We start from the raw sequence: 13192 nt of genomic DNA, 5'->3' as shown, positions 1-13192 counted from the left end.
GGACTGCCATAGCTAACCAGTCACCGACCTGTGATGCATCGCACTAATGTAAGGAGCCGTATGTTGTCCTTGTAACCAATTTGGAGCGGTGAATGCGCCGTGTATGTTAATGGGCTCAACTTACATGCAATGAAAATACGCTTTTATTGTTGATGCGTTGCAACATGCATGACCAGCGCAAATATGCTTCTTTGTATGTACCTGTAAAATTCAATAAAACAGATTTGAACAAAAAAAAAAAAATGACTGATGCGAATCTAATGGCCATTTCAGTTGAAAATATGCTCTGTAAAAACCGGCACCCTAGCACACCACGTTTAGTCATATATTTGGGACAATGAGCTTCACAGTGCACCACTGGACACACACTACTTGAACACCATTCTTGTGCCGAAGGTCGTGGCTCATTTGCTACACTTTGCATAACACTTGGATTTTTACAGCCCCTACACTTCAATGCAGGGCTCTGAGAGTGCTTGTTGGACTGGAACTGTCAGTTCTCATTCACAAAATTAAGTTGAATGGAGGTTTTCAACCCTCAAATGGGTTATTTGAAAAGTACAGAGATGTCTCCACAGAAAGTAATTCTAAGTCAAAAGACATTTAATTCAGTCAGTTGCAGTTTGAACACCATCAAGCTACTTTATTGGCAAATAAATGAATGAATAAATAAATACATGTCCATCAGCTTTACAGGTCATGGGCAATAATTTTAGTTCAATCTAATAATTTAAGTTACAGGTCCTGCATGTATGATGACATTGGCATAGCCAATAGGTCTTGCCTTTGGGACCTTGTAAGTGTTTAGCCATGGAACAGTTGATGTTGTTGCACTAAGGATATTGTGCTGCATAACTAAATACTTATAAGGTCCCAAAAGCGAGACCTATTGGCTATGCCATTGCTTGTTTATATATGTCAAAATATATAAAAAAAGAATCATTGTATCAGAACTGTTGTATATATTTGAAAAGTCTCTTGAAAATTGATATAAACTGTGAATACTCAATCATACTGTACTCGTCCTCCTTTCTGTCTGAAATCCATACGACCCATTGTTATTGCCATTGTGCTTTGTATTATCAATATAGTATACTATTGTTTCCACAAGAACCCTTGTTTCTTGACATACATATGCTACATCGACTCAGGCAGGCCCTGAGGTGATGGAAGTGACCTCGCAGTCTAGGTTCACCATGTAATGATGGTAATGGTGGCAGTGCACCGATTGAGTATGGCTGACCATGCAGTGTTGGGGCACACACTCGTTGACTAAGAGTCACTGTAGTATTAGAAGCTCACTCGTTGGCCAACATTAACCGTTCAGTACTGCAGTGTCCACTGCACCAGCCGAATTCCTGGCAGTTTCCACCAGTTAGTTGTTCACCCCTTTCTACCAATAAAATAATTGTCAATGAGTTATTAGAAACACTTAATATCGAGCGCACAAAGCAAGCTGTACTCCTGGTGTGCGTTGGGTTGTACTGAAGCAAATCACCGCCAAGGTGGCTCTGGGCGATAGGAACCGAGATACCCCGCCATGACGCAGCTTTGATCGGTCAGTGTTTTATCAACCGCCTATGCTCAGGGTTGGGCCTGTATGGTCTGGATCACCCTTCTAGGGAGTCCTATCCTCCCTGCTGCTGGCTGGAATATGCTTCTATTGTCTGCACCCATTTAAATAGTTGGTCATGTTCCATTGACCCCCACTTCATTTCCCCCTCCTCGTTTGCCCATCCTTTCTGCCTCCTCCGCTCACCCCTTCCCTGCTTTACTACCCTGATTGTTTGCCCCCACCCCCTCCTCCGCTGCTCTCTGGCTCCTGTTTGAGAAGTCATTCCTCCTGCCCTGCACCACTGTAAGTGCCAATCCCTGCAAATAAACGTGTGCCTCTCTCTTCACTTCTTGTAGCTTGCTGCATGTCTAAATACTTACAAGGTCCCAAAGGCGAGACCTATGGGCTATGCCAATGCTTGTTTATAAATGGGATGCAAGATGGAGGCTTTCCACGAGTCTGGTACTACCGAGGTATTGTAGCATTGGTAGAAGAGGCTATGCATGTAAGGGGCCCAAAGATCTCGATCTTCATTGAACCTACTGCCTGGTAACCCATTAGGCCCGGGAGCCCCATCCTTCTTGATTCCCTTGAGGGTATTTAGGATTTCTTTTTCTGTTGGGGCAAGGTGCTCTGCCTCATTCTCGCCGCGGTGATTGTCCTCTACCTCCATGGTTTTTGCCATGGGTTTGTCTAGGTCAACATATAGCCTTGTTGCGTGGGCTGCCCATTTGTTGGCGGGTACAGCCTTCACCATTTAGACCATTAACATAGCTCCAAAACTCCCTGTTCTTATTGGGTGCTAACCGTGCATAAATATGTTTCCATTTTTCTTCTTTGTTGGTTTGTTTCAACTGCCAGACAGTTTTTTTTAATGCAGTTTTCTGGATGTGTTCAAGATTTTTCCATCCGTGGGCACTTTTCTCTTCTGTACTGTAGCTCTGCTAGACGGCACCTCTTTCTACTCTCTCTGAATTCTTTGTTATTGAGAAGATAGATTTGCCCATTTTCAATAAGTTTGTCTTTATGTGTCGGTTGCCTTCCTGCAATCAAAGCTTTAAATAGCGAGGCCATGGTTTCTGGCCAACTTTTCTGAAGACCAGTTATGCATATAACCTGTTTCCACTTGTTACATCTGGCCCGGCTTGGGGGTCCGCACTTAATTTGTTTTATCGATGCTGGTTCACTGATTGGATTAAGCATTTTGCCAACAGTGAGTTGTTCCTCATGCATCATGGTGCTCACATTGACGAGGATGGATAATGGATGATCACTTACAGTAGTGTGTGGCACCTTATATTTTTCGCACCTCTTCGGTATGTTCTTGCTCAGGAAGATGTAGTTTAACGTGGAGTTGTTGAACGTAGGTTGTAGTTTCCTGTTTGGCTGCCCTACATGGTTCACGGACTTCAGGTTAAATTAATGAATGCAGGCTTCCATGATATTCCGCCCACTGTCCCCTCGGCTTTGTTCTGGGTTACACAGGTATTTCATGTTAAAGTCCCCGGTAATAATACATTCATGCCCTGAGTTCTCATAAAGATATTCTCTAATCAGTCTAGTGATTGTCCGGGTGTTTGCGGTTTTTGCCTTCTTGTTTGGATTAACATAGAGGTTAATTACTGCGATTGTGATCGGGGTGCGCTCTAGTCCAATTCCTTTTATATTTATGATCTGAACGTCGGGCGAGTGTGTAGACCATTCCTTGATTCATATTTGCAGGTTTAGTTTTACAAAAATTGAAACCCCACCAGTCGGTCTTCCAAAGATGTTTTTCTTGTTGGCCAACGTGTGGGTCACCTGGAAATATTTAATAGAGCTTGGTGTTAACATTCATGTTTCCTTTAAGCATAAAATGTTTTGAGGAATGCCATGGCTTCTTTATTAGTTACAGCTGATTTGAACCCAGCCACATTCCAATTTATTAATCTGATCTTGGTTCTTGTTGTTGGCTCTTTTATGCCAACGCTCTTGTGGATATGAACCTTTCTTCATGTGTTTGTCTGTGTATCATTACCCAGCCTCTGGCAATAATAGTGCAGGTTACCTTTGGAACCACGGTGTTATGGATCTTTTTATAAGCAGTGAGTTTACACATTTCTCGTGGCTGTGACAGCAGCCAACTCCAACTGAACCTTCACCCAGAAGAAATAGACTTTCGGGCAAGCCTAAAGTGCATGGAAAGATGTGCTTTCATTCTGTCTTCAGCCCACTCACTGTGGACTATCAAAGATCCATTGCATGCAGTGTTGGCCACTGATAATATTTGGAATGTAGTATTTTGAGTTGTTGGAGTGTAAAACTAGATGTATTACCAACTGCTAGGGTACACCCACCTCTGTAGTCTGTCCCAAATCAATTTCCAATTTGTGTTTCAAACCTAGCAATGCTGTTGGCACATTATAGTTAATTGTCATGTACAATTTAGACAATTCCTGCTCTGCCAGTTATTCTAACGATGCCCATGGCCCAATTTGTGCCTGGCAGCTGAGTGATAAATCTCCTAGTTGCTTTGAGAGAAACACTTTCTTGGACTCATTAATGTGTCCGTGTCTGCTTTAAAATTTGCACCTGTTCTGACAGTGATACCAGGGATAGTTCAGAAGGATTAAATCTGAAATGCAAGATGTTTGCTGATCTGAACATGTATGGGCTCTCTTAAGTGCACCTTTTATTTCTAATTAAGTGCTTCAATACAAAAATAATATCAACTGCTTTGAAAGCCAGCTGTTTACTTTGAGTACCCTATTTTCTGTCAGTTATTCAGGACAAATACCTTATTCTTGCTCTTCAGAGATTTACTTTTCATCAAAATTTGCATTTGAATTTATCCTCTTCAAAGCTTGGCCCATGACAGGTACTCATGCACTGATAGTAGAAAGTAAACTCTTCAGACATCTTCTGTTGAGAGTATGCTTCAGAGTGAAAGGCATATGGGTTTTCATAAAGGTAGCTTACACGTGTGAGTAATATACACATGCAGGTTTAAATTGTGAGTAACTATTACTTTTGCGTATTCTCCAGTTATGAGTGTAAAGTTACTCAAAAGTGTAGACTTCAATGTCTCCACCACTGAAACTAGACTTACGAATCTGAAGTTACTGCAGCCAAAAAGGTGCAGTAGAAAGTCCAGCACCATACATGGACAACCACTGTTGCTGTAATACCCTCCCATGGAACATAATGGAGGTAGGGACTTAAAAATAGTACTCCATAGCAAATAATGTTAAATTACATTAAATTATTCAAAATATTTACAAACATAAATACATTTAATTTAATGTTAAAGATATTAAAAAATAAAACGATATAATACTAATTATTCAAATTAATGCATTGAATTAATTAAAAGTAATTTAATTATATTTTAATAAAAATAGTTTAAAATTCGTTTAAATAAATAAGTTATTACAATAAGTTAAAATAAAGCAAAAATATATTTTTATTGAGAATCTTTTGTTTTTAGCATTAAATTAAATTTTTTACTATTTTAATGTTAAATGAATGTCACAGTATTTGCTACTGGGTTTTATTTTGAGTCCCTGCCTCCAATATTTTCTATGGGAGCCTGTTGCAGTACCAGTGGTTGGCTATGAGTTATGATAGACGTCAGCTCTGAGTGGAAGTATATTTACCACTGTTTTGGTCCTCCTTGGCTGCAGTAACTATAGAAGTGTAATTTATGAATAGGAGTGGGCTTCCTCTTTTGTGAGTCGCTGCACGTCATTCTCTACCCCCACCCTACTTCTCCCTTAGCACCATCTATTTTGTAGTAAGTACACCCCATTTTCCACCACTCACCTGGTGCCTTCCACATTTTCTACTAAGGGGCCTATTACGATTTCGGTCGGAAAGCCTCCAACTTGAGGTCGGAGGCTTTCCGACCGAGATCGTCGGTTTCAATTCCAACCACCTAATTACAATCTAGGCAGTCGTAATTGAAACCAGACTGTAATTCCGGCTGGTAATTCAGGCTGGATTCCGACGGGCTCAAGAAGCCCGTGGGCCAGTTGGAGACAGGCCCATAATCCCAATGGACAGCGTTTCCATTGTTGGGATTACGATGCTAGGTTTCCCACAGGTTTTCCATGTCGGGCTTTCCGACATGGAAATCCTGCCGGAAAGCAAGTATGTGGACCTCTACCAGATCACCCTTCTCTTTGTGGTCTCTGGTTGGGGGCTGTGGCGGTACCTATGGGGCCCCCGTGTTCATGCCTGCAACACAAGACAGGCACACTCGGTTGTCTGCCACGCGGTGCAGGGATGAACACAACCTCCCTTTTCCCTATGGGTGCCTTTGCTACGGACGGATTATGGCTGTAGCACAAGCTCCCATAGGAAAATGTGAATATGCGAACCCACCATGTGCGGTCGCATCTTAATTAGGCGGTTGGGACCGCCAACCAGATGTCGGTCAGTCCCGATTCCGCGATGATGTCGATCGGAGGAAACTACGACTAACATCATAATCGGCCCCCAAGTAGTAAACTTAAGTTCTAGAGGATCTTCCCTTAGAAAAGATAAGAGAGATGGAGATTTACACACCTAGTAAACACACTGTATTTCAGGTCTTAAGGCTCCACATTTAATACTCAATACTTGATGAATCAATTAAAGAGTATTTTTATTAAGAGTTCCTTTATAGGTCAACGTGTGTTTCCGACAACATGTCGCTTCATCAGGGCCAAACGGTATATACTTTGAAAATGCTGTTAGTAAGGCACATCATTGATAGGAACAAGATACATAAAAATATTAAAGATTTAGATCATAGAAACAAAGGAAAAGTAACAGAAAATGGAAAAACAAAACATTTTTGATAAATAATTAATCTAACGTGATTATTCTAACTGAAGAACGAAACTTAAAACAAATTTAATGCAACAATTGGTACAGCAGGCTAAGTGACAAACGGGAAGCTTAGTAAAGAAAAACAGATAAGATCAGATATGGAGAGATAATTGGCCAAGTGTCTTATGAGATTAGTATCTGAATGATACATCTTCTAATAAGTAATACTCCACATGTTTGCCTTAAAAACCAAGTATATGTGAGGGAAAGTGATGAGAGACTCCAGGACAGAATACGATAGAATCGAAAAAGGTCAAACCATACTCAAAAGTTGTGGTTAGCGCAGTTCAAATAACTATTTCTTCAGAAAATGTGCAGTGGGAGTGATAAAAAGTTCAGTAGGGAAAAAAGCACAACATTACCACGTAGTGTAATCGTACCAATGTGAAATTATTTTAACCATTTGCAAGGTGATGGGGGGGGAAAACAACTGTGTTCTTGGTCTTCATCCTGAATCTATGAAAAAGATGGTGGATTTTCAATTCAAAACCTGAATAACACATGCGTAAGTTTACACCTAGTGAACACATTGGCCACAGGTTGCAATACTTACAATGTCAACAATGTTCTGTAATACAGGTCATGGGATGAAAGTGGACTTCACAATCTGTAAAAAGGATTACAAAAAAAACTTAATTGGAGAATGAAACTGAATAGAGATCAATTCACTAACAAAAACCACCGGATGACATCCCCTACATGCTCAAATATAGCACGAAGCCCGAGTTAATATTTGGTGGTCACAGTTGGTTTAATTAAAGTGCCGTAATGAAGTGTATGAATTTCAATAACCTGCAGTTTCCTTGAAAACATGTTGCGGAAAGTAACAGTCTCCAAGTGCAGTTGCCATATATTACACAACCTAAAGCTTCCAATTTAGTAGTGCGACTGACTTGACTCATGAAATCTGATATGTAGCCGCAAATCAATTCTGACACTAAGACCAGACATCCGTAATTATGATGCTTGTATTCATGTAAATGCTAAGCTATCAGTTTGCAAGGTGATACAATCACTTGTTGTGGTACATCTACTTTAGAGCATACCTATTTTCAACAAATATGGGAAACTACTTGGCAGTAAACCTACAGACCTAGAAGTAAAAAAAAATTATGGGGAACATATTTATCAAAGGTTGCAAAGACTACGTTGCCAGTAAACCAAAAGAACTTCAATGCAGAGAAACACTCGCACATCTCTCAAAACTCTCTAGAAGGTTGATGCGCATTTCTGAGATCTCTTTAATCACTCCTTTCACAAACTAATACCGTATTGTTGAATATAAATGGTATGATAACTCGACAAAGTGTTAGGACACACAAGTTCAAACAACACAAGCTGCTCCAAACACCAACAGCCACTTCACATCACAACATGGAAAGACATCCGCACATCCCACAGTGTCGGAGCACGCATGTTTAAACTTCACAGGCGGCAAAAAACACCAACAACTACTTCACATCACGAGACGGATAGACATCCGCACATTTCACAGAATCACCATGGTAATTTAAGCGCGTTTAAAAGCAACCACATTATGAACATTGTGAAAGTTAGTGCCCTTTAAATTGCGAAGCCTGCAGAATTAGTAAACAAAGTGGTGCACTTTAGAAGCACCATCAAAATCGCAATATAAACCAGTTTGCAAAATGAACCTTTTATCGTTACCGCTGCACATTTTCTGAGGAACAGTTATTTCAACTGCAATAACCTCAACTTTGGAGTATTGTTTGGGCTTTCTTGATTTTATCATATGCTGTCCTTGGGTCTCTTATCACCTACCCTCACATATACTTGTTTTTTAAGGCAAACATGTGGTGCTACTGTTTATAAGTTGTCACTCAGATACCACTCTCATAAGACACTTGGATAAAAATGTCTCTCTATCCGATCTTATTTGTGTTTCTTTACGAAGCTTTCTATTTGTCACTTAGCTTGATGTAGCAATTGTTACATTAAATTCTTTTTTTCAGTTCTTCATTTAGAAAAATCATGTTGGATCAATTATTTAACAAAATGTTTTTGTCTTTTCGTTGTCTGTCACTTTTCCTTTGTTTATATCATCTAAATCTCTAATATTTCAATGTATCTTGCTCCTGTCAATGCTGTGTGTGGCTCACTAACAACATTTACAAAGTATATTTCATTTGGCCTTGATAAAGTGGCATGTCGTCATGAAACACATGTTGGCCCATGAAGGAACTCTTAAATCAATAAAAGAAAATCTTAATTGATTTATCAATCCTTGATTGAGTATTACGTGTGAAACTTTAAGACCTCAAATACAGTTTGTTTCCTAAAATTACATATAGGACTGGAGGGTTTTCTCCGGTAATCCCTTTTTGAGGTAAGTGTCTAACCCTTCAGAGATCCCCTGTACCCCTTTCCTTCCATTTACACTCATAGGTTTGTGAATAGTATGTTGTAGTTCTGTAGTAATAATAGATAATGCAGTTTGTGACTAGGCCCCAGCATGCTGACAATGTGTAAAGACTGTGTATGATTGGGAATTCAAAATCATCTTTTACTCTGGACATTATAACTTTTTAGTAAAACTGTTGTTAAATTCTGATATGATTGTTAAATAATTCATACTACAAGACCTAACCCTAGTCTGCAGTCTTTCATTTCATTGGTTAGACAACCCCACACATTATCTTTTGCAACTTTTCAACTTCCTAGGCAGCTCTACTTTCCCTGACCCCAAATTACTTGGGTCCCTCCCTAGCTCACTGTTAGACCCCATCCGATGCCTTCCCATCCTACCCCTCTTCTTCCTTCCAACTACCGTTCACTCCAGTTTGCTTATTACTGTTCAAAAAGACAACAACAAATCTGCCCGATCCAAGAAGAAGCAGACTTATCTATTAATATTTGTACTGGTTGTATAAGTTGTACTGTAATTTATGTAGGCTTAGTTGAGAGCTTTGTTATGAAATTAAATTATGAAACAGTTTAAATCTAATCCTGTTGTGTTTTTTTCCTAGAGCTTTGGAACTCCAGCCATATTCCATTAAACCTCTGCTTCGTCGAGCAATGGCATACGAATCTGTGGAGAAATACAGACAAGCCTATGTTGATTTTAAAACAGTTCTACAAATAGACAGTGGAATCCAGTCTGCAAATGATAGTATTAACAGGTACTAAAAATCTTAGAAACTGCAATGCTTATAATGCGCAATTTGCATATTGTTTCTCACTCAGACCCCACATAATTAGTATTACAACTAGAAAGCATTATGCTTATTGTTAATAGTCCTTGATCCTGTCAAGACCTCTAAAAACCTCTAGCTGGACATAGAAGGCACTAATCTTTCACACAAAATGTAAATGTTTCTCACAATAAGTGCACTGTTGGCTACTGGAAACCTCCCCAGATAAGTCTGTGCTGGTGATAGATGTTTTCTTCTTCTGTCTTTCTTCTGATATCCTTCAATAACTTCTTTTCTGTCTCTCCATGTTTATCTGCTAACATCCTCCAATGGATAAAGTCAGCATTTGCACAGGGGTGCCATTAAATAAAATACAAATGTGTTTAGGATGCATTAATTGGAGAGCGGAACTGAGCTGAATTTTGAATTCTGCAAGGCAATGAGTGTGTATATGGTGTTTGAAAAAACTACCACATTCACTTACATTTCAAATGCAAGGGATGTATTTTCATGGACACAACTATTATAATTGTATGCACTGCTATAAAAATGAATCATTTGCATTTAAAATGGAAATACCTGTATTTAAGTTTAAATGTCATAGAACTTTATAGAGCAAAACAAAAGCAGTGATAGAAAGCAGTTTTTCCCCGTTTGTCTCAGAAAGTGCCTGCCCAATACTGTCTTTCTACCACTTCCTGTGTTTTATTCCTATATCTATTTTGCTGTGGAATCCTCCCGTAGGTTGGGGATTTGAGAGTCCCTAGATTTTGGGGATTTGATTAAGTTAAGTTAAGTTACCCGCGTCGGTATTGTTTCAAACGCATATCCCACTTCTCCGTGTATCGTATCCAGCGAGGAAAGCATTTATTTCGATCGAAGATCTTGGAAAGGCCATCTGCCTAACAGCGTCGGTCCTCTTTGCAGTCGATGGAACGGACTGTTGCGGGGATTCTGCTCATGCACAGAACTATGCGCAGGAAACCAGGACGTCAGTGAATTGTGGTGTACCAAAAAAACTCACCTCAGTACCTAGAACCCCTATCCGACTAGCATCAGTGTCTCATTCATTCTCCGTATCCTATCGAAGCTACCAATGATTAGAAAACCCAGAACAAGTGACTTAGAATACTCTCAGGAATGGTGGGAATCAAGAACACCTTTTCGTTATTGTTCTCATATCAGTCCACATTTGAGTAATCAGAGACACGGAAAAGTTTAAAATGTTTATTTTTAACTAAGTGCTCTAAGGTGCAGTACTTTGGCTAACATAAACAGACAAATGATTAGAAATAAAACCATCAGCATTGTTACAATACCATAAAAAACAAAGGGAGAAATCATATTACAATGATAGTGGAAACAGGTCCTATAATACCTTGGGTACCACCCTCCCCTGGCTAATAAGCTAGTTTTATAATAATAATAATAGAAGGTCTCTAGGTTTGAATGGGGAACCCCATACCTCCAAGATCAGCTTAGGTGAATCACCTCACAGGATCAGCACTGCTCTGTGTCTGGAAAGGTTTTCTCCAAGTGTGTGTGAATCATGCATGCAATGCAATATTAAAAGCACCCGAGTTTCAGATATTTGCAGCTGTGTGCTTGTTGTGTCTAGAGCGTGGGCCGATCAACCTGAATTCAACAGCATACATGGTTATTTGACCTTGACTGTTTCTGCACACAGTGTTCAGACTAAGGTCGCGGTGCACGTCTAGGAATGTGAAAAACAGACCGTTCTCATGTGAAGAAAAAGCAAGCAAGCAGTTTTACTTATAATAACCGCTACCTGTAGTGTTGTGTGCAAAAGCAAAGTGGCAAGATGGCGTTAACATCTAAAACACTTATGGTAACATAACAATGTGTGCAGGCAAAATCCTGTCTTCACTACAGGACTCCATTCAAATGTTGCCCTCGGTGCCGCGCCAAGTATACGCACACCGACTTGAACGAAGTGTGCAACTTGTGCTAGTCTCCGGAGCACAATGAACCGGACTGCGACCCGTGCAAATCGTTCCGATTGAAGAAAACACACCATGATCGTCGGGCTTGATGTCGCGAGATGCAAAGTCAAAGCGTCGAATACACACCGGAGCACAAATTTAGCGCACAAGGGGCAGAGGAAGAACAAGAGGAACTTGTCACAATTACAGAATCGGACTCCGAGTTAGAAGAAGACTTGCCACAAAGTCAACATAACGTGAGTACCAAACGCCCCTTAACCCAAACTCAGCCGAAACAAAAGGCTTCGGTCCCACCCCCGCCTTCGGGCCACAGTCGGCACTGACCAGATGTTTCCGACATCCCGCTCTCCGGCTCAGTACCAAAACACGTCTCTAAGCCATCGGCTCGGGATCGAGTCGGACGAAGTTTGGCACTGAGCCGAAACCTTCCGAAATGGTTGACACCAAAAACAAAGCCTCCTTCGGCACCGAAACCTTCAGCGCTGAAGAGTGATTCTACCCCAGCACTGAAATCCTCTGCCCCGAAACCCAAAACTGTTCCTCCTAAGGACCCAAAACAAAAAACTTTATATAAATCCAGATACAGGACGTGTTCTTACTAAGTCACCCCAGAAATGCACACCTGAGTCAGAGGACGCACCTATCTTTATTCCTTTCAAGAGGAAGAATGTAGGTACTAACCCTTCCCCTCCTCCTCATTTTCCACGTTCCCCTACACCAAACTCTCCACCTTTGCATCATTTACTGATCGCACCAACTAACTCTCCACCACCTGACAATGATGATGGAGATGGGGGGGACGATATTTTACCAATAGATCCCCTGAAGGATTATCCCACAGGTTCACCTACAGATAACGACCCAGATCTTTAATCTGCAAAGCCTTCCTCTCCTGATGACAATGTAGGATATCTAGAATACTTGCTAAAGCTGCAGAACATCATGGGGTATAATTACACAAGGAATCTTTAGAGGAAGATTCCCTATTTGACACGCTCAGTACCACACAAAGGGCTAGTCACACTCTACCTATGCTTAAAGGCATTATGAGACATGCCAACAACATCGTTAAAGATCCAGTGCGGGCTCGCATTCTCACCCCCAGGATTGATAAAAAATATAAAGCTGCTCCCTCAGATCCAGTCTTTATTAAAGGACGGTTACCACTAGACTCTTTGGGGGTCTCTAATGCCGGTAAATGGGCTAATTCACAAACTACAGGTGATGCTCAAAACTATTAGGCGCCTCTAGTAAACAAGTAGCAGCCCAAGCAGCAAATAATTGGTGCATTGCCAACACCCAGGCACCCCTAGCCAGATATGCTAGGGCAGACTGGGACAAAATGGAGCAGTTGCTACAACACCTCCCAGATGAGCACAAAGCAAAAGCCCAGGATTTAGTCCAGGAAAAGAAGCTCATATCCAATTCCTCAATAAGATGCACTTTAGATGCTGCAGACACCGCAGCTAGCGAGATTAACAGTAGTGTGTTACTAAGAAGACATGCATGCTTGAGGATTTCTGGTTTCAAACCAGAGTATAGCAGTCTATTTTAAATACTCCCTTTGACAAGGAACATCTGTCCGTGCCCAAAGTAGATAAGTAATTAGAAAAAATGAAAAAGGACACAGAGAGTAGCCAAGTCAGCTCTGCAGTCTCCCTCTAATTGGG

General features: G+C 40.7%; 1 protein-coding gene across 3 annotated transcripts in view; it reads left to right on the top strand.

Annotated features, from left to right (window-relative positions):
• SPAG1 (sperm associated antigen 1) overlaps positions 1 to 13192 on the top strand; it is a 1022992-nt gene that overhangs the window by 690897 nt on the left and 318903 nt on the right. For all 3 annotated transcript variants that reach the window (XM_085605177.1, XM_085605176.1, XM_085605178.1), the window contains one exon: positions 9394 to 9546. In XM_085605177.1, coding sequence (XP_085461303.1) covers positions 9394 to 9546 — 153 coding nt within the window. The remainder of the gene's footprint in view (positions 1 to 9393; positions 9547 to 13192) is intronic.

The sequence above is a fragment of the Triturus cristatus genome, chromosome 5_1, assembly GCF_964204655.1.
Source record: "Triturus cristatus chromosome 5_1, aTriCri1.1, whole genome shotgun sequence".
Classification (NCBI taxonomy): domain Eukaryota; kingdom Metazoa; phylum Chordata; class Amphibia; order Caudata; family Salamandridae; genus Triturus; species Triturus cristatus.
This window is presented reverse-complemented; position numbering and strand designations above follow the sequence as displayed.